The sequence below is a fragment of the Zosterops lateralis genome, assembly GCF_965231275.1.
Source record: "Zosterops lateralis genome assembly, chromosome: 1".
NCBI classification, from domain to species: domain Eukaryota; kingdom Metazoa; phylum Chordata; class Aves; order Passeriformes; family Zosteropidae; genus Zosterops; species Zosterops lateralis.
In genome coordinates, this window is record NC_139762.1 from 47,509,585 (window position 1) to 47,531,386 (window position 21,802).

Genomic DNA, 21,802 nt, shown 5'->3' on the forward strand with positions numbered 1-21,802 from the left:
AATTTGTCCAGACTAACTTAAAGGGTTCAAAGGGTTCATGCTACACGGGGTAGTTTTGATATAATGGTTGGATGGCGTCTGGGTTGACTGATGGCTCATATGCCTGATCGTTAAGGTATTAATGCTTTCTTTGTTTAGGACATTAAAAAGGGAGAATATGTCTGTCGATACAAACACTCTGACTTTAAGACTGATGGAGGGCCCTTGGCAGTACAGCCATCAACAGCAACTTTACTGAAGAGTAAATATTTTCATAGTTCTCTTGATGTTACCAAATAATGACATAGAAGTTCTCCATTGCTCAGAATCATTCCTTGCTTGTCATAATCACATTTATGTTACTATAGTTAGTAGTAACAGCTATAAACTGGTGTTGAGGAAGTACATTTCCATCTCTCTTTATTTATGTTTGGAGTCATACCAACCAAGTAAATGTCTGTATTAGATGTTAAGATTTTATTGAAGTTCTAATTTGAAAGAAAAATATGCCTGAGGGTGAAATGCATATTTTAATTGACTCTGTGATTTACAGTAATTAACTTACATTAGGGACTATAAATTTACCACTTCTCAGTGTTGACTAGATAAAGTTGAAAAATATACTTTAAGGCAATGATGAAAAGGAAATGGTGTCAGAAAAACCTCCTGAAGTGCCCGTAAAAGTCACAGGAGTTACTATCAAGTGTCTCTGCTTTCTGTAAGAAGATCTGAGTGTAATTCACAAGAAAAAGAAAAGATCATTTGGGAAAGCCTAAATAGCCTGCTAGGTTTTATGCATGATAGAAAATGAGTTTTACTCTAGAGTTCTTGAGTAATGTAAAAAATACCGTTTTGTGGAAAGGATCCTTTGCTGAGATTAAACTCCTAAAATCAAAGGTAAGGCTATTTTTGTAATTCCAGCAGAATTAATTCTATCATGACTGACATTAGAAAAAAAATTTTCTCTGAATTTTCCATTGCTGTCTAGTACTTTTGAAGTTTTGAGCTAATAGTTGCATCTTTGGCAAGAGTAATTTTTGTGAGCTCTAATGTTTAGAATTTATTGGAAATTGTCACTTTAATTCTTGTAATTAATCCAACCTAGCTCTTGATCGCATTACAAATCATCTGGAATTAGTTTTTGTGCTTTATATTTTCTATATTCCACTTGTCATTGCAACCACTTTTTAAATGCAAAGCTCCAACCGTGTACCAGAATGACATATTTAAAAATAGGCTGAAATATTTATTTAATTTAAACAAGAAAATTCTAGTTTGTTGTTTGCCACAGGCTAGTACAAATTATCTTTTAGTTAAAATTTCTTAAATGTAACAAAAAAACCCCACCCCAAACCCAATAAACCAACAAAATCACACAAAACCACCACAAAGCAATGGGCCATGATGATGGATAGCTTGGAACCAGTTTTCCATATGGTTGTATTCTTTATTTTTGTGAACAGAGAAGTTTACAGCAGATACATTATATTTATTCCTCTCCTTCTTTTTAGAAACAAGGTGGATAATACATCTGCAGATATGTGATTTTAGAGAGAAAAACACATGAAATTTGTTGCCTTTTTTTCCAGCTTGGAAAATTACATTAAATGACATTGAATAACTTTTTTTAATGATCAAAACTAATAAATGAGTCTTCCTCCTATTTGAATCAATGCCATCCAACAGAACCATTCAGAAAGACTCTTCTGGTACAATGAAGCATCTAAGTCTAAAAGAAATGGGGGGAAAAAAAGCCAGTAAGTCTTAAAACCTTAATCACCAAAATAAAAGGAAATCCCGTAATTTTTCAATAAAAAAGATCAGTCTCAGCCTGAAGTTTAGTTTGGTTCAGCGTAACATAAGATTGTCAAGTGAGGGGAAGAAGGTGGAGAAATAAGATTGCTACTTTTTCCTGGGCAGTGAAAGTCCTGTATGAGGGAGAAAAGTTAAAAATGGAGTAGTGGTGCCTGGTTCTTGTCAATGTCCTTTGCTCATGTGTGTGTATGTGACCCAGCTGGACAATAAGAGAAGTAAAAGAGCATGGTTCAAGTACCTTGAACATTCTTTTATGTTTTGATATGGAAATCAGTGCTCTGCCTCCTAGCCTGCTTTCAAGAGGACCAGAGTATACCAGAGATAAATAGAATCATAGCAGCTTTAAAGTTGGAAAAGACTCGCAAGATCCTAGAGTCCAACCTTTTTCACATCCAGTCATTTCCTGAACACCTCCAGGGGTGGTGACTCTATCACTTCCCTGGGCAGCCCATTCTGATGTCCAACCTGAACCTCCTCTGGTGCAGCTTGAGGTTTTGTTGTCTTGTCCTGTTGCTGGTTGTGCCTGAGAAGACGCCACCTCCTACCTGGCTAAAACCTCCTTCCAGGGAGTTGAAGTGTGTGGTAAGATCTACCCTGAACCTCTTTTTCTCCAGGCTAAACAACCCTAGCTCTCTTAGTCACTCTTAACGTGAGTAGGTAGAAAGAAGGACACGTGGTTGTAAAGCCACTAGGTTACTCCAACTATTTCTACTTTTATTTGTTATCCTTAAAAGCAGAGTGTCAAATCGATTATTTGACAGCGTTAAAATGTCTAAGCACAGAAGATTAAATGTTAAGTAACTTGGACAAGAGAGGGAATTTGCAGACCAAAGAGGTGATCTTACAACTACTGCAAGCACTATCACAGTCCTTTAAGTGTCTTTCCTGCAGTTAATTCTGTTTAGTGAGAAGCCAGTGGGTTATGGCAACAATAGCAGGTTGAAAACAAATTGCACCACTAGCTAGTGATCTTCTTTTGTAGCTAAATTCATATGATTCCTCACAGTGAATTTTCTGGGTAGAATAGAAAAGTGCCAATATTCTTTTGGTCTGAGAAGGAAAGGTTAATGTGGCGTGTTGGAAACTTTTATTACTAAAAATCTATCTTTATCTGATGCTTTCCACTTCAAAAGATTATCAAAAGAAGCTATATTCTATTGTATTTTCACATGTTTTATCATTTGTTGTTGCATTTTTCTGGTGTTTGATAAGAAAGGGCTGTAAGATTTTAATTTTTTCAACAGGCTTGCTTATGATGGTTGGCAATAGTAATGGTTTTCAAAAAATAAAGCTTTCTCTATTTCTTCCAGATGGCATAAAATTGTTTTTAAAAAAAATTATGCAGAAATAGGTTTGGTATGCATTATGAATTGTCAAAGTTCAAAGGACAGAAAGAATTGTTGTATTCTTGTCTTGTTTAGTTGTAGTCCCTGAAAATTTATCAAGTTAGAACAAGCATTCAACCTTGGTAAAAACCTTATGTTAATGGATAATCTGACATATCTATTGGTTATATGTATTTTAATTAAAAAGTTTTGGGAATTAATCTTAGCTTGAGCATTCATCTTATTTTTTCTGCTGGTGTTGGAGATCCTGAAGCTAATCTTCAGTGTGCTGTCTCTGTTGTAAGCAGAGACCTACTTAGGAATCTTATTTCTTGGTGTAAATTAGTCAAGGCAGAACTGTGTTCTGCTTTGATTAGTTTGCTTCCAACATGCATCACCTCCTTTTAAAGTGATTAGGATACCCTGTGAAGTACTGCAGTTGTCCCAAGAGATGTACTCTTTGTTTGATAAATTAAATAAGCTTTTGTTATCAGACATCTGTCTTTATGTAATATTGTGATGGGGACCTCTAAACTTTCTCTTTGTTAGGGCGATCTGTCTAGTTCAGGTACAAAGAGCTATTTTAGTGTAGTAGTAATTACTGAGTATGTGGTGCATACCAGGAGTTCAGATCAGTTGTCATCTAAACTGCTTAATGACAAGAGTGATGCATTACAGTGATTACAGCAATGTTGTTCAGCAAAGGGTCTTAACACTCAATATATATAATCAGTAGCTCTTTCGCTTTTCTTTTTTTCTTTTAAAGAAGTTTATTGTCAGTGGAGAATTCCCTTGATATTGTGTCCTAATTGGAAGATCCTCAGACTCTTGGTATGCAGCCTTCCATTAAAAGGGTTTACAAGAAGGATAGAGAGGGGTTTTACACAAAGGCATGTAGTGTTAGGTCAAGGAGGGTAGGTTTAGATTAGATATTAGGAAAAAATTCTTTGCTATATGGTGATGCACTGGAACAGGTTGTGTACCCCTCCCACCCATGGAAGTGTTCAAGGCCAGGTTGGATGGGACTTTGAGCAACCTGATCTAGTGGAAGGTGGCCCTGCCCATAGAACTGAAGGATCTTGAAAGTCTCTTCCAACCCAAACCATTCTGTGATTCTGTGTATTGATCTGTACTATACTAGTATATTAGAAATGTAATAGGATTTATGATTGATTGTAAAATTCTGATGGGATTGCTTATATATTGAAACAACAAATCTGTTTCAGCATAGTTAGAGTATGACCTTTATGTTTCCTAATAGGATGGGTTTTTTTAAATTAAAAATTCCATATTTATTGTTGGTTTTACTTTCTGATTGTCTGTCATCAGCTCAAAACTATGATGCTTTTATTTTAAATACTGTAGTGCTATGTTAGTAGCATTGTAGCTAATCATACCTCATGGTGCTTTCTGAGAAAATTAGTTACTCCTAATAATTTTGTGAAGCTCTCTATTTATATTGAACATGTGGCAATGGTATGCAGCTAAAGTCATCATATTCCTTAGATCTCCTGGTCAGAAATGTTTCTGAGTGGGTGTATCAAAACTTAATCATTACCAAACTAATTTTTGTTATTTGGGGGAAGTGGGGGGAACCATTTGTGGTGAGACTGCTTGTGGTTCTGAAGTTGTTGGTGGTTGTTCTTAGTTCTGAGCTGCAATGTAGCATTTTTTGGTTATTACTAGACAAATTATAGCTATTGCTCACATGATGTGCTGTTGTATAACCTGTCTACTGGAATTTACAAAGGTATCATGTCACACAGATAAAGATAGGTAGGTAGGGATATCATATAGAAGATGAATTTTTCATCTTGTTACAAGATCCCAGATAAAACCATGTTTTTGCCCTAAGATTTTCGGAGTAATCATGTTTTCAGATGGATTTTTTTTCTTTTAGTTAATGGCAGGATGCTTTGTCTTAATTCCTAGATTAAGAATGATATGCCAGTATTCTCTCATTCTCTCACAGCTAGCGAGAGACTTACATTAAAATAGGCCAGATTAAAGGAACATAAAGATTGCCTAATTTATGTCCTTCATTGTCTTCTGGCTTTTTCAATGAAGTGAAAGTTTGATAAGGTCAAAAATATGGTTTAGATACCTCAAAAGTAAAACAGCTTATAAATCAAATCTGTACAAACAGTGGAGGAGTTAATGAACTTTGTTTAAGATACTGTTGTAGGAAAACCCCCCCAAAAAAACATCTAGCATAAATTTGAAAGTTGACTATTCAAGTAAACATGCAAGTCCAGTTTACCACTGTCCTCTTTGTCCTCAACTGTGCTTTTTGGGAGAGTAGAAAGTCCACAATTTGAAGTAACATAGCTGAGTTTAAAGATAGTGATGTGTAGATCTAAACTAATCTGAGAATTTAAATAAGAAACAAACTTTATAACAATTTTTTCCAGATCTAAAATATTTTAATGTATTTTAATCTAAAGTATTTTAATTTATGCTTCCATATTTCACAGGGTTTGGAAACACAATCTCATTTGTCAGTATTTCATAGCATAGTGTATTGGTAACTTAATAAGAGATATAGTGAAAGATGAAAATTTCCTCTCCAAGAATATCAGTGATATAAAAATGGAGTAGGGGCTGAGATGCAATGAGAAGTTTCAATAACCTTGTTTTAGCATGTGTTTTATCTACTTTTTTCCTCCAGGCTGAGTGTAACAAGGTCTGATTCCTTTTCCCCATATTAAAAATTATCTTGCTGGACCTAATTGTAGTGTTCATGTATGGCAGACCTAGTGCTGGATGTGTAGCATTCTTCAGCAAGATGCACAACTCCTGGTGTATTTTCTTGCCTGCAGACAGCTTTGACAACCTCTGCAAGACCCAAACAGCATCTCAGTTTTCCTAACTAACTGGTAAAAAGTTAGTGAGGAAAAGAAATATGAAGTGTTAGATGATTTCAGTGCTAAAAATCAAAACAACAGACTTCTGAAGCTGGCAACAAAAGAAGTCAAGCCATTCAATTCATGTACTGCTTACAAGAGTTTCTTTCGTCAGTTCCCAGAAGGATCAGTGGTCATAAGAAGTCAAGCTAAAAAGAAAATTAGGATTAAAAAAAACTCTCAAAAATTCAGGATTGGGAATGGTGTCTACAGAAACCCATGAAGTGCATGAACTTTCAGTATTCAGATAGGATGTATTATTATTACAACAATAGTAATAATATTATGTTATTCATTACTAGATGAATAACAGTGGAATTATATACTTAGAATTTATCTTTTGAAGAAATATGCCCTTTTCCCTGCCTCTTACCCACTCTTAAAAGACCACTGTAGCCCAGAAAAAACCTCAAGAAACCAGGTGTTAGGAAACACCCTGTATTGCTCCAATTTTGAGATATGAGACAATTTGAAGGAAGAGTTGAGTAAGACAGATTCATTACTTGTCAAGAAGAAGCCTGCTGATCTAATTCTAGTCTAATTTTGAATCTTTCTGTGCAAATGAAGACCATCCAATGTGAAAGAATGCAGCCCATATGGCAATTTGGCTGCATATACAGAGCTTAAATTTTAATGCAACAGCTAATGAAACCATCATCCATATTCATCCTAGTATATCATTTTCTGGTGAAGCATGCACTTTCCAGAGAGTAAACTGCTAATCTCAAAAGCACCTAGGGGTTAAGCAGTGTTAGAAATATTATTACTATCCTTATCCAGAGTTTTGCTTTCTTACAGGTTTTGCTTTCTTACACTCTTTAATCACGTTACCGGTTTTATTAATACAGAAAACCCTACAACTGCTGATAACCATAAGGTTTTTATGTGAGCAGGATTTCGCTCAGAGTTTGAATTGAAAAATAAATTGAAATCTCAAAAGATAGAGGTCATCGTCCTCATGCATGCAGCTTTCAGAACCTTTATTTAGTAATGCTCACTTTGCTAGATTTCTAAAACATCCACTGCTTTTAATATTGCTCTTCTACAGTTTGATTTTTCCATTAGATTAGTTTAGGAGCACCATTCCTAAAAGAAAAATATCACCTATTCTATAAGATAAATTAAAAACCACTATTTTGATTACTAAGCCATATGCATTTTTAACTTTCTTTCTGTATCTGAAGATGCTATAGAGTTTGGCAAATCTTGTTTTAAAGTTAAATGTCCATAGAATAGGTATGTCCAGAGACATTGTCCAGAGAAACTTTTAAATGGCATGTGTACTTTCCAGGGAAGAATCTGTCATAGAGATTTTTCTCAGGTGAGGTTGCCATAGGATATCAATATATGTTTACCAAATAGGACTCAAAATGAAAACTTCTTGTAGAGAGTTGTTTATACTGCTGGAGTTCCTATTAAATAAATATTTCTACATAGAACAGATAAAGTTGCTGTTTCTGTTACAACTGGCAGCTACAGCACAGCTGTGCAGGAATTACAAGTTTGTCTGTGACAGACTTTTAAATGAATCCATATTATGCACAAAGGATTTTTGCTAAATCTGATTTTTGCAGTCTATTAACCTCAACATGTGAGAGACTAGTATTTGAATTAAATGTTCTTAAGTAGCTGGAAAATAATTGCTGGCATAAATACTTAATATTAAATAACTCTGCACAGATCTGTTTTGCTATACTTCACCAGTTGGAGAAATATTGTAAAGAGATCTCATACAGTTTTCTGTACAAGTCTTGATTCATTTCTGTAGTCTTTTATTTGTTGTTCTTCATAGACCGTTGAAGCTTTTACCTTAACTATCTATTGTGCCAGGATCCTTACAGAGCTTGATTGCTCGTATTGTGGTCAGTTATCAAGATGTAACATTGTACTTCTCTGGGATTTGCATTTCCTTTTGTCCCTTGTTTGGCTTTTATTTCTTGTGTTTTAAGTAGATTGTAATTTGTTTGGAGTAGACAAATTTGCTGAGTCCAAACCATTAATAAGATTTAAATATCCGTAATGCCTATACTGTAGCTCTTCACAGCAGGTTGACTTCAGACTACCATCTCACAAAGATAGTTTCCATGATTTAAAGAGAAATCAATTCATCTACTGTTTTGAACTATTTTTCTAGAACTACGTATCATACTAATTTTCTTCTTTGTTCTGTCTCTTACTTTGTCTGGGATGTTCAAGTATATCCTCACTCTGATATTGCTTTCATCAGTCTGTGAATTCCTATTAGAACTAAATTTCTTTAAATGGCAGTGGAAGTCAAAATCGGTTCAGTTAATATTATGAACATTATGCATCATAAATGATTTAAAGAAAGATATGAGTAGGGAGAGCAGGTTTAATAAAATAATTTCACTTGTGATTTTTCTATTGTGTGCTCAATACAATATAATACAATGCAAATGTTCAATACAAATGTCATTCTTAGGCACTTAATAGATTTGGAATATATTTAAGCTTGAGTCATTTGTCTGGATTTTCATCAGACTTGAATTCCACTAGTCTGTAGGATTTTGCCAAGTCCCTGTTTTTCAGTTATTGCAGTGGTAGGTTTATGTTATTTATATATGTGGAGGTGCTTTTCCTTTGGTGGTTTTTTTTTTTTTTTTTTTTTTTTTTTAATACAAAAGTGAATTGTAGAAGATTCTAGATAATCTGTGACTGGTGTTTCAAATGCATTATGTTAAATAAAACTGGGTTCATATTGGTACATGGATAATTCTTCAACCAAGAATAATTTTTTCTTAGAAAACCTTTTCTTAAAAAATATACTCTTTTGACACTGTTCAGATGTAATAGATTAAGACTTCAGTAATATTTTGCTGCATTTTTTTCTGAGTGCTAAATAGATATTGAGGCTATTGGTTTGTCTTTTTCTTTTCTTTTTTTTCTGATTCTTTTCAAAAGGTTTCCTAAAGGCTTTATCAATTCTTTTTTATCTGTAATTTTTCAGGGACACTCACAAGGAAGGTTTGTCATTTCCATTTCTGATACCACAGGCAGATGTTTTATGCCTACTTTATGGCTTCTGTGGCTTTTATCTCTGCTTTGAGACAAATAGATCAGTTAGAAATATAGAATATGCTTGAAAAAGATGAGTTAGGAAGACTGGTAGCACAGTAAATTCCTGGCCAAATTTGCTGATGGTCTGTGCCTGTGTGGATACTACCAGGTCAGTACCCATGGATTAGTGAATTACTGGTTTGTATGTGTAACAATAAGAAAATTTTTTTTAATCACTGTAAAAGCAGAGTGCTGAGAGACACATGGCTGGTGTTTCTTGTGAATTAGCAAATACAATGTTTTCAGATACAGAAACCTCTTCTTTGGTGGTTAAGCATAAATGCTTAAGGCTGTATTTCATAGTGTAAGCTTTCAAATATTGTAGCATTTTTGAAAACTGATGAAATCACTATTGTGTCTAAAATAAAGAAATAAGATACAGCCAGGCAAGTTTCTGAGTTAACAACTGTAAGAATTCCCATAATTTGGCTGGCACCAATTTTGCATAGTTTATGCACTATATTTCACATTGCTTTTGAATTCTTTCAGAACTGCCTTGATTGTCACTTCAGGATAAATTACATCATAGGCAGTTGGAAAATGGCTGTTGCCTTAGGAATATTATTAGTAAAGATTAAGGCTTTCAAAGTAAAAGATACACAATCAAACACTTGTCTGGCTTATGCACACAGCTTAGGAATCTTGTTCGAGTTTGACTGATACACTATTCAAATGATTTATTTGTACTTAAGACAAATTGTATTCATTTGTAGATCTCTGAAATATACTAAATGTATAAATCTGTTAAGAAGGTACACTATATGAGTAAACCTGCCAAATCTGACAACAGACCCTGTCTCAAACTTCTCCTTACATATACATGCTCCATGCATCTTAACAACAAAAATATGGAAATCCTTCTCTCAGATCCAGTTGACCTTGTTTTTGACCAGCTAAACTCTTGGGGAGTAGAATCTTGCAGCCAAGTGTCAAGCTACAAACTACTCTGGATGAAGCCTTATGCCAAAGTGAGTTTGAAGATATAATTATGGTCACACTCAGATATGCCATGACATCTCAGGATCCTTTGTGGCAATTTGTATGGAACACGAGTGATGTGTACTAATATAATATTAGCCATGCTAGTATCTCACAAGCCTACGTTTGGTCTTCAGGCTCCTGCAGTGTATTTGATTTGGTTAAAAGAAAGTGCCAATCTCTACCTATTACCTAAATAATAAAAATAACAATGAAGCCCAGCCTTTCTCAATGAAAATGAATTAAATATTTTTCTGATCTATTTCAATTACATGAAGAATTTGGATCATTTAATAATGCCTCTTTCTGTGAGTCTTGACTGACATTGTTGCAGTCATGGCAAAGCTCGCTGGTCGTAGAATGATGGATTACTGACATCACACTCCTGTTGAAGGTGTTCCTTTCAGTCCTCAAATGTGCAGAATACTACACAGAAAGCCATTAGTGAATATTGCAACTGTGGCAGTAGAGACATTCTGCAGTGCAGGTTATAGAGGAGAATGTTTTTATTTTCAAACATCTTTCAGCTTTTTTAGCCTGTGAAGAATTTTTCTTATTCCTTCAATCCTCCCCTTGCACCAATAAAAATTGCTGACAAAATGCGATCTTGTTTGCAGCCGTTAATTCTTAGTTGTACAAAATCACCTGAACAGTTTTCCAACAAGTGGTGTTTTTTTTTTTTTGTTTTTTTTTTTTTTTTCATTTAGAGGTAGCTTTTGTGTACTCTTTCATTAATCAGAAAGGCTGCTTTGGATTTGACTGGACTTACTAGGTCAGCAGACCTTGAATTGGAGAAGATAGTTTTATGGTCTACTGAGAAACCAGTTTTACATGGAAATGAAATACAAGAACAAGGGTTGGAAAATGTTAAGGCTGTGGTATAAAGTAAAACATACCTGTGTGAGCCAAGGACAGAATACTAGCCACTTTTAATTTCCTGACTTTTGTTAGCTTGTAATTCAGTGCTTTTATTTAAGTGCTTTTGCCTGCACTTTTACAACTTATTTGGAGAGACATATTGGCCAGCTTCTGAGCTACTGTATGCTGACAACACTTAATCATGTGTTTCTTTGTCTTTTAGTGAAACTCAAGATTCTTATGTTTATGTTGTTCTTATTTTTCATGATTTGAAGTATAATTAGGAGTGGCTGGCTTGACTGTTTTTGGTGCTTTGTACATATTAAGTTTCATTGCCCAGTATGTGGGAATGTAGACAGCATTTACCAGCTCATTAACCTCTTTAAATTGGCTGCAGAATGGATGATTTCCTGTCACCATCACAGGTCAGTGGATGCATTGCATTCTAATGGACTCTTTCTAGGATATTTGAAAGGTGTTAAGCTACTACAGCATTGATTGATTGGTGTGATTTTTCTAATTTATGTGGGTTTTGTTCTAAATTATAGATTTTTATGGGGGGTAAATCCAGATAAGAAAATAGGTTAATGTTGGTTTTCTGAAGCCAGAAAGAAAATGCTGACTAAGAAAACCTCACTAGGTGATCCTGTTCCTCTCCAAAAAGTAAATTTTTTATACACACACACACACACATCACATTTCCAGGACACTCAGTATAGAGGATATTTGGACAAGGAGAAATACATATGACTGTGTGGTCTCACTGGTGTACTTGACCACTAGTAAGCATCTGCCCTGGATCTATTCTTAGGAATTTAACAAGTTCAGGGAGGTAGCCTTTGATTCTCTGTGTTAAAGGTAGTGTCCTTCACAAAAGCCATTATGTATTTAATTGAAGAAATCCATAAACTTTATTTGCTCAGTGGGCTATGGCAAGGTTGATACCATCATTCTTTCAAATGTTACTCTTACTGAGTCATGTAAATTTCCATAGGTGGGCAATTTTGCTGTTCAGCTGAGCGTTTTCAATCAAGTAGAAAGAAGATAGCATGAGAAAGAGCTTAAAAATGAGAAGATTCTATGTTTGTATTAACTACAACTGGATACCTGGATTTTCTTTTCTGACTACTTGCCTCATAAAGAGCAAACTTGATGTTGCCTTCTGTTGGGTTAGCAGCAGGTAGAGCTGGATGATTCCAGATTGTCACGTCAAAACTTCTGAAGTCACTAAAGACTTGCCAAAATAAGTCTCAGCCCATCAGGAGCATTGAGAGAGCAGACGCTAATACTGCAGTGTTTAAATATACTTTCCTGTTCATGTAGGCAGCACATACATAGAACTTGTTTACAGGTGGCTGAATACTAAGAGATATTATGAGTCATGAAGTTAGCAGACCACAAAGCCCTTTATATTACTTGCTAACTCTATCCAAGCTCTGCAAGATTGTCATGAAAAGACCTGAAAAAGCTTTATGACTGTCTTGCAATTCAATAATTATAGATGCTGTGGATTAATCACATAGACTCATCACAGAGTGTAATTTAAGATTCCAGAATGCATCAAGAGGAGTCAATCTGCATGTCATACTGCAAAAACGAGATAGATGTCATATATTAGATTTTATGCATTAGCCTAATAGCCTTGTCACCAATTTCTCCTGTACAGGATTCTTACTTAATGCCTTTGATTTGTTTGAGTCACTGAAAACCACAGTAGAGATGACAGACTCCAAACTAACTTTTAAATGTGCTATTCAAGGTGCTTAGTGAAAAGAAACTTGCTTTTACTGAGTGTAATTTGTTTAACTAAAGTGATTACTACACTGGTCTTTTCATAAATATTTACAGCTTGACACTATGAAGTCTCTGTTCATCACAGCACTGACACACCTGTGCTCAAAACTTAAGGTTAATTGATCTGATAAATGGGTTCTGAATAATTGTAGCTCTGTGTTGCAGTCATGATGTTTTCTGCTATTGGCATATTATGAGAATCTTTGTGATTCCAAGAAATGAATAATTGGATACATATTATTTTCCTGGCCTTGACGTATCATCATCATCATATTATATACTACATATTATGCTTTTATTTACATCTCCATTCTGTTCTTGATTTTAAATGTCACAACCAGGAACTTCTAGTTTTGAGTTATTAATGCAATGACTGAATTTAACTGTTCTATCACATACTGTCCATACATTGTTATTATTGAAATTAGATTTCTCTGTCAACCTCAATATTAAAACAAGTTTGTTTTTTCAACTTTTGCTTGTACAAGTTGCAATTGGGTGTTCACCATACTCATTAACCCCAAAACTATATTTTATGTATCAGTATAGTTTGAAAATTCTCAGTCCATGATATGTTACCTTATTTTTAATATGCTATATCTTATTGTACTTCACCTAATTTTATTTAATTTCCTTTTCTCTAATGCAGGGTTGGGAAGAAACTGTGGATGCTGCGGTCTCTTATTTGTTAAGAACTTGTTTGTCAAAGAGCTCTAAGGAGCAGGCCCTGACTCTCAGCAGCCAGTTGTCCATGCCCAAAGATACCAGCAGACTGAAGAAGAACATCACCCTCTTCTGTGATAGATTGGCCAAAGGTGGTCGCCTTTCATTAAGTACGGACTCGGCCACTCAGCAAGCTGCTGTCATGCCAGGTAAGACATGAAGTTCATGAATGCTCAGAATCCAAAATACTTATTTGCGTATTAAAACTAAAAATTTTGTGCATTTTATTTTTTGGCAGTTTGTTTTTCATTGATTGTGGAAACCAAACACTGTTTGTGTTGCTGACAAGTAGAATGACTTAGGTAATAAGATAATTTCAAGTCTGAGGTTTTTTTTCTAGTTTTATTCAACATTTACTGTTGCTCTTACACAATATGCACAGTAATGCAACAAATGAAGCACAGATGGTCATTGTTATGCTGAAAATTCTTATCACTTATTTCTTTGAACTTTTCAATTGGATGTGTACATGTGTATGTTTCATGTACGTATGTGTACGTGTGTATGTTTCTAGTGTGATAGAAAAAGGAGGAGTGAAAAGTCCTGCTTTCTTGATAAAGAAATTAATATATTTGTATTAGTGGCTTTATGACATATCCATATGACAAATCATGAAGTAGTGGTAACAGTAAATAAAAAATCCCCAACTTAAAAAAGTACTAGTTGACTGTGTGATATCTCACAGAAAGCGTGAAATTGAAGATGAAACTAATTTAAGTATGTGTTGAGTAGTATTTCCCATATAGAATAAGAATGTGGGCATGATTTCACAGTACGCAATGATTTACATGAATGTCATGGAATTACTGTTTATAAAGGAAATTTTATTCATGTCCTTTTCTATATTCCTGCTCTTTAGTTATAGGGGGAGCAAAGTTATACTTTTCCTTTAGAGTCTGAAGTTTAGCATCTTTATATTGTTGCAAGTTATTTTCTTCCTGCCGTTTTCCTCCAGTGGGATAGATAGCCTCTAGTAAACATCAGACACTCCTTGGTGACTTGTAAACAGGGGTTTTTCCCCCCATGTTTCTGCTCCAAATCTGGATTGGCTGTTCATTCAGCTTCATACTATCCTAAACCATTGTATCACTATGGTTTTTCAATGCCTTCCTTCTACAGCAGTCTTCACATCTGTAAGGAAAAATTTGTATTTTGTATATACATCATGCCTAAAATTGGGAATTTATTTTGTTGGCTTAATGGATATTGTTTTTGATAAAGATTGGAGTTGTGATAGGGCAGTATCTTGATTATTAGTATATTGCTTTCTTACATTACAAAGAATAATTAAATTCTTGTTTAATATAACATGAATGGCCTGTACAATGTTTCAGCAACTCAAGATTTTTGTTATGTGCAGCCCTCCTTTACATGTGCCACTATAAATGATCTGGTAAAACAGCTGCAGACTATGAAGTGGTAGAAATTCTAGAAACATATATTAATTTACTTTAGTATTACACTGTTGCCATATCTGGAACCAGACTCATAATCATGTGAAGTAAGGAAGTGAGGCAGAGTAAGTGTCATATTGGCTTTGCAAATTTCTGTTAGTTTTTCTTTACAAGACTAAAATATGTGTGAAGGGCATTTCATTTGTTGAACTTTGATTATATAACCATTGTTTTTCCTTCTAAGAATTTTTAAAAGGTGTGAATAGCTGCAGTTCAACTTTTTCCACCTAAGCTAATAAGGTGAATTGATTTAATAAGGAAATTCACTTCTTCCTACTAAGTTGACTAGTGTTACTGAGTTCAGATAACTATGCAATTAGATTATGATTCTGTTAGGAAAAGAGTAAAATTTGTAAATATTGTAAACAAATTAGAAGAAATATTGCTCTTGATAGACTTTGCATTTATTCATTAACTGTTGAAAGAATGTAATTTTTGAAAGAGGTTGAAATAAAAAAAATGTTATCTTAATGAATGAGAAGCTCATTAGAGAGGAATACTTCTGGCAAATGCTCAGAATAGCATAGTATTTAAGTAGTTACCCTTCAGCAGAATGTGCTGTGTGATTTGAAACTCTGTGTGTTTGTCTTTGAACGGACTGAGAAGACTTGGAACTTCTTTTTGAGAATAAATGTTTTACTGACAGTTTTTAAACATGTTTGTTTTGTCACCTGTTCAGGTTTTCTCTGGCCATCTCTGCCTTGGCATGTAATGTGGTCTGTTAGAAGCAGATCTGCAGGCAGGAGTTGAGGCTGGCAACATGTCTTGTATCATGTCTGTGTTTCAGAACTAGCTTTGTGCCTGTTCTGGTTCTTCATTAGCAGTTGGAGTGCTCTAGTCCATTCCTGGAATTCATCTGCCTGGTTAGATTTACCTAAGAGAAATTAATTCCTGTGCTCAAGACTACTCCTCAATGTGAAAATAGTGTCCTTAGTTGGGATAATAAAAAAAAATCGACTCACTGTTGAGTCCAGCTAAAATCACCTGTTCTGTCTGCACATGGAAGAAATGGAGAATGCTGCCTTATAAAGGGAAACCAGTATACAAAATAACTGTGCTGTTGAGTCAAGAATTCTTTGACAATGCAAAGAAAATGGAGGCATTCCTTTTCCCAGCCCTTAAAGGAGAGAACTGGAATATCTAGAGGAGAACAAGGTAGACCTGTATGTGGAGAGAGAGAGAGACTGAGTATTATATTTGTGTCTGAGGATTTATGGTTAAATACTGGATGGTAATGTAGGGAAAAGTTCTTCAGGATGTTTAAGCTCCAAGCCAAGCCAAAGATGGTCCCATAATTATTCAATAGGGTAACCAGCATTAGCTTGAGGATTTTGTTGAATGCCACTTTTTCTTAAGCCCATTCTTTTTCTTAATGACGAAAACCTCTTTTTCCATAGCAACCAACCTTAAAAATTTTCTTTTAAAGTGCCTAGGACCCTTCTAGTAACACTGTAACAGTAGGCACAATTTCTAGAAATTGTATTTAATACATTCAAGATAGTGTACCCTGAAAGCTAGAGAAATTGCCTGAAGCCACATTGAAAAGCTGATGATTATCTTCAAGTGTGCAACTATTTGAAAGATGCCTTCAAAAGTAGCTGTTAGTATTTGTAGTTATTCCAAGAGTGTATGTTAGAGGTAGACCATGGTCTCTCCTGGGTCTGGTTTTGTTCGCTATTTTCTTTAATAGTTTCAGTGATGGAATATGGGCATGAATGTTAAAATTGTGGTTTTGCAACAAGCTTGAAGTAGTTTGAGGCATATTGAGGGAGCAATAATGCTGATCTTGATAAATTAGAGGAAGGATCTGAAGTTACTAAGATGGTTTTCACTTGAGATGAGTGCCAAGGACTCTAGCAAGTAAGAATCTGACAAACTAAAATTTGAGAAATAATTCCATAAGTGCTATTGCCATAGGATAGGCTCATGGGGTTATATTGGACCATCAACTGAATAAAAGACAGCAATATGTTTCCACTAAAGGTGAATTCCAACTTTGGGTTGTAGTCATAAGACTTTTGATTATTTCTTTCTATTCTTCGTGAGTAGGATTCATAGGGGAGTACAATTTAAGGAAAACCTAGACAAATTGAATAGAGTTCAATTTTGTTTCTTCTGAGGGAAAAATAAAGAGAAATGTCTCAGGGGAGACATGATAGTTTTCCAATATGTAAGATGTTCTTATATGGGTGATTAAAATTTAATCAGAATCATTGGCTAAATATGATTATAACTGTAAACCGCATCAGGCTATATCATGTACTGTGTTGCCTTTGGCAATGCATAAATGGCTGGATGAGAGGAATGGTGAGGGGTTAAGGGAGTGGTGCCAACCCAAAGTGTGGGTCAGTGCCAGGGAAGTGCTTGAAAAGGTGCTGTAGACCACCCACATTGTCATGTATTGAGTTTAATGGGTGTGAGAATTTATAGCATAAATCCTGATGACCTGCAGTGAGTTAATTCTGTAGCTTTTAACAGTTTCTTATTATATCTGTGTGTTGTGCAGGATTGCTTTTAAAACCTTGATGAGTATGGAGTGTGAGTGTTTGAAGACTTGTTTAGATATCAGTCTGATTGGAGCTCTATTTACAGTATTGCTTCACCCATATTTTGGGAAACTTGATTACTCTTCAACTAGAATGCGATCCTGCTTTTCCTATAAAAGTTCCTGATTTGCAAATAGTACCAGCATCGGTTCAAGGCTTCATTCAAGCAAGCATTTTTTAATTTAAATAAGGATTTTTCTTTAGGCCATCCTTTTTCTTCTGCCTTGTTTTTTTAACTCGACTTCAGTATTTTTTCTCTCTTGGCTTCATTAGGAGATCACTGTACTATGCTTTAGCATGATTTACTCACATAGTTGAATAGAACTGGAGCAGTAGAGAAAATATTATTTAACTGGAAAGTAAATTACTGATCTCCATCACTGAAATCTGTGGAATGCCAAAGACTGTCATCTTTGCAGATGGCTGAATCCTTATAATTGAAATTATAAGGAAAAGGACGAATATTTTGCATCCAGTAAATAGGACTTACAAATAGTTTTGTGTAAGTGTAATATTAGAAAGTTATATAAAGTTAGAGCTAGAAGGCAAGATGACAGCCCATCTAGTTTTCCCCTTTGTGTTGCAATGGGGTTAAGGGATTCAGAACATCAGTGACCAAGTTTGTCTGAACTCTTAAACACTGAACGATGCCTTGATAGCTGTTAGAGTAGCTTAGTGTCCTTGTTGGAAGGTTTTCCTAATGTTCCATATACATGTTTTTCCTGCAAATCAGAGTTTTTTTATTGTGAATAGTGAAAGAGGAACTGGCAATTAATGATGTTCTTTAATTGTTTAAAACTTTGGAATGTTTTTAGTACATCCCTCCAGTTACTATTCCTTTATACTAATTGTGCAAAAATGCTAGCACTCTTTTTTTGAATGATTTTCAATCTTACTCCTTGTTTTCTGAAACAGAATACTTTCCCTTTCGTCTGTGCAGGAAGTATATTGTACTGTATATTGAAGTATATTGTACTCTATCTCAATTTCAAGACCCTTTTCTACAAATTTGTTGCATAACCAGATGTTTTGCATTCTGTATTTGTACAGAATCAGCATAATCATGTTTACTTGACTAGATACATTGTTTTCATAGTTTTTTAATTTATCAAGTTGATTGTAATTTTACTTTGTATAATAATGTTTCTACCATTTAGATTATGAATGGTTAAATGCAAACTTTAAAGGCAACATTCTTTACCACATTAAGTATATATATGCTCCCAGAATCCATATTCATACTTTAAAAGACAAATTTTTCTAGTGTTTCTTTTCTTTGCATAAGCTTGTAAAAACCGGTTTTTAAAATCCTGTGGTGGTGTTTGTGAGTGAATACTACCCCTTTGAAAGCTGTTTTCTTCACTGGAAAACTGGGATGAAGCAGAATGTGTCATATTCCTTAAGGAACTCTCTGTTTACATGCTATTAAACTTGGGGAGAATGTTAGTACTAATTGGAAAAACATGTGGATTTGAGATCCTGGGAGAGTAATATTAATTTATATATGAGAATTAGACATAAATATTGCTGCAAGTTCTTTGTACACGGAGTATATCTGAAGAAAGACTAGTAATAGTTTAATCTGAAGAAATAGGATTTTTGTAGTTGCAAATTCCTGTCTTACACCTTTAATTATGAATTCTTCAGTGATCATTACCGGAAGGGAACAATTCATATAAATCAAGTATTCTCCAACTTGAACAGACTTAAATTCAGAATATCTTGAAAAATGTAGTGGCATCCATTTGTATTCACACAGGTTCCAATCTGTGTTTGTAATGTTATCTTGGTAGCAATTACAGTAACTATTTTTTTCCCTGGAGAGGTTGGGACCATGTAGTTTGAATTTCAAGTAGCCTGAAGGCAGCACAAATACAGAAGTTGGCCCTGAGGCCCATACAATGCCTTTGAACCACCAGCAGATACTTATAAAAATCATGTGAGGCTGACAAAGCATTTTTTGAGATCTTTTCCTGTAACTTAACTATTGTGAGCTTGAAGCCATGATGCATTGTCAGTTTTGTGTAGCCTCTCATGGTGGTGCAAAAAAATCTTTAAAAATACGAATTGTTTTTCACAGATGTGACACAAGTCCAGTGTTGTTTATTTCTGTAGAAGGCTATAGTCCATAACGAAGAGTGATTGTCACTTAAGGTATTTTCCATATATTTTCTGTAGGAATAAAATATTGAACTACTTCCTTGTTTTTCCTTAAGTAATCCTTAAAATAATATTTTTAGATTTTTTTTTCGTATTTTAGTGTCAATATATTGGGTGTTCATAAAGCTTTTTAGGACTGCTTATTAAATCTGTATAAGGCTGTTGAAAGTACTTGAAAGGATTTTGTAGACCTGAGCACTGTTCAGCACTAACTGATGAAACTGGTGGTCATTGACCAAATTAGATACAGCATTTTACCCATCTTTATCATAGTATCTCTCACTTGTTTTTACTATTCCCTACCTGCTTCCAAGTAGCATTTACAAAAGGGTCTAAAGGACATTGGTGAGTATCTTGAATTCAGGAAATCTAAACCTTTATAAGAGTGCTTATTTCTCATTGAAACTCACTTTGCTAAGGACTGTTTTTTCAGTTGTACCTGAAGACTTTTACTGCCCAAAGCACTATGTCAGTTCATTCCTACAGATTTCTTGGCACAGACCAAGAATATCAAATATGAAATTGACGTTAAGTGACTTTAACTGTTGTAAGGCAGACTCTAACTCATCTTTTCTAACTTCCTTAAAATCATACAGGTTGATCAATTAAATAATTTATGGATTTCCCTGGGAAGTGGATTGTTTACAATCAATGAAAAAGTATTGGTTAACCTATAATATAAAGCTGTACTGCTCATTTAAATAGAAAGACAGTAAGATTTTTCTTACATTTTCTGGCTAAATTTATTTAATATATGTATATGAAGTATAGCTATGTATCACTGAAGTATTGCATTCATTATTCTTCATTTTCTTAAGTGCTTAAAAGTTGTATTTACCTATTTTGAAAGTTAATGTATGTTTACAGGTTGAAAACTTGTGTACTACTTGTATTGAAACCAAAACAGATCTATTATCACCGTAAAAGTCTTTTTGAAATTCCTGTATTTTTCATAGTGCCTTAAGGCAAACCTACATTTGGTAAAATATGTGCTTTCTATCTTCTCCTTTTAGTTCTTCCTTCTAGCGAGGCTACCAATATGGCTTTGATTAATTTCCGCCCCCTCTGGTTTTCCTCAATTGTTTTCTGTATTTTTGCTCTCTACATTTGGCTTCACTGGTTTCCTTCTCCATCCTGTGCTCTTTGATGTCCATGCAGCTCCATGCACAGTCCCTTCACTGTGATAGCTGGAGCAAGTAACCCCATCACTAGCCACCCAAGGGAGTAAATGAGTCTGACAGAGAGAGGTAGCAACAAAAGGGTAGGAAGACCTTTTCCTGGTCAGCTTTCAATCTGGGGCTCCCAAAGCAGTAACTGCAGGGAAAATCCTGTGTACCAGTCTGGATATAGCAGGCAAGGATATTTTTTACAAGGTTTGACAAAGGCGTAACAGAGACTAAATCCATAAACAGTGCAATCATTGTGTACTTCTGTGTCCAATTTGTGCAGCTCTGCATGGTTGAGCTGCTGTGCCAATTTAAGCATAACTTTCTTCTTTCTGTCTAGTTGCAATGATAATCACATAAAAATGATAAGAGCAAAGAAGTTGCTCTGACTCTTACAACCCTTAGCACTGTAATGTGCTCCTGTTAAATTGTCATGGGTGAGCTAACAATGAGACATGATATAGTATATAATGGAACATGATATAATGCTGCAGCTTTAATTTGACTCCTAGCTCTTTCTGTTGAAAATATTTTTTCAGAAAATTATCAGCTGTTCACAATGGACAGTTCCAAAAGCCTAGAAATAAGTGAATAGTAATATATCAAACATTTTAAACTAATTGTTTGGGTTCTGTTTTTGAGATTAAAATATGTCCCTTGTCCCATAAAGCTGATTTAGTGAAAAGGAAGGGGAGTAGCAAGTCATTAGGGAAAATTTTGGGAAAGCTTATAGCAGCAAGTTTTTGTGGTTCCTTAAGAAAAGCTTAAGAACGGTTTAGTGGAGCCAGAAACTTGATTACTTGGCTTTCTGATGTGGATCTTTACTCTTTGTAATTTTTTTCCATTGTAACTTCCTTAGGTCTTCAAACCTTTTATTTCTATTGTTTTAGTAACTTTGATAATTTATTTATGTGGAATAGAAAATTGAACTATGCAGAAGATAGGTGATGTTCCCAAGGTTATACTGTAATACCTGCATATAAACAGAGTTCAAATAGGCCTTGCAGTCTTGTGTTGTAGCTC

At 34.7% G+C, this 21,802-nt stretch overlaps 1 protein-coding gene across 6 annotated transcripts in view; it reads left to right on the forward strand.

Moving 5' to 3' along the window:
• BBS9 (Bardet-Biedl syndrome 9) overlaps positions 1-21,802 on the forward strand; it is a 292,981-nt gene that overhangs the window by 136,583 nt on the left and 134,596 nt on the right. For all 6 annotated transcript variants that reach the window (XM_083855192.1, XM_083855190.1, XM_083855189.1 and 3 more), the window contains one exon: positions 13,380-13,602. In XM_083855192.1, coding sequence (XP_083711318.1) covers positions 13,380-13,602 — 223 coding nt within the window. The remainder of the gene's footprint in view (positions 1-13,379; positions 13,603-21,802) is intronic.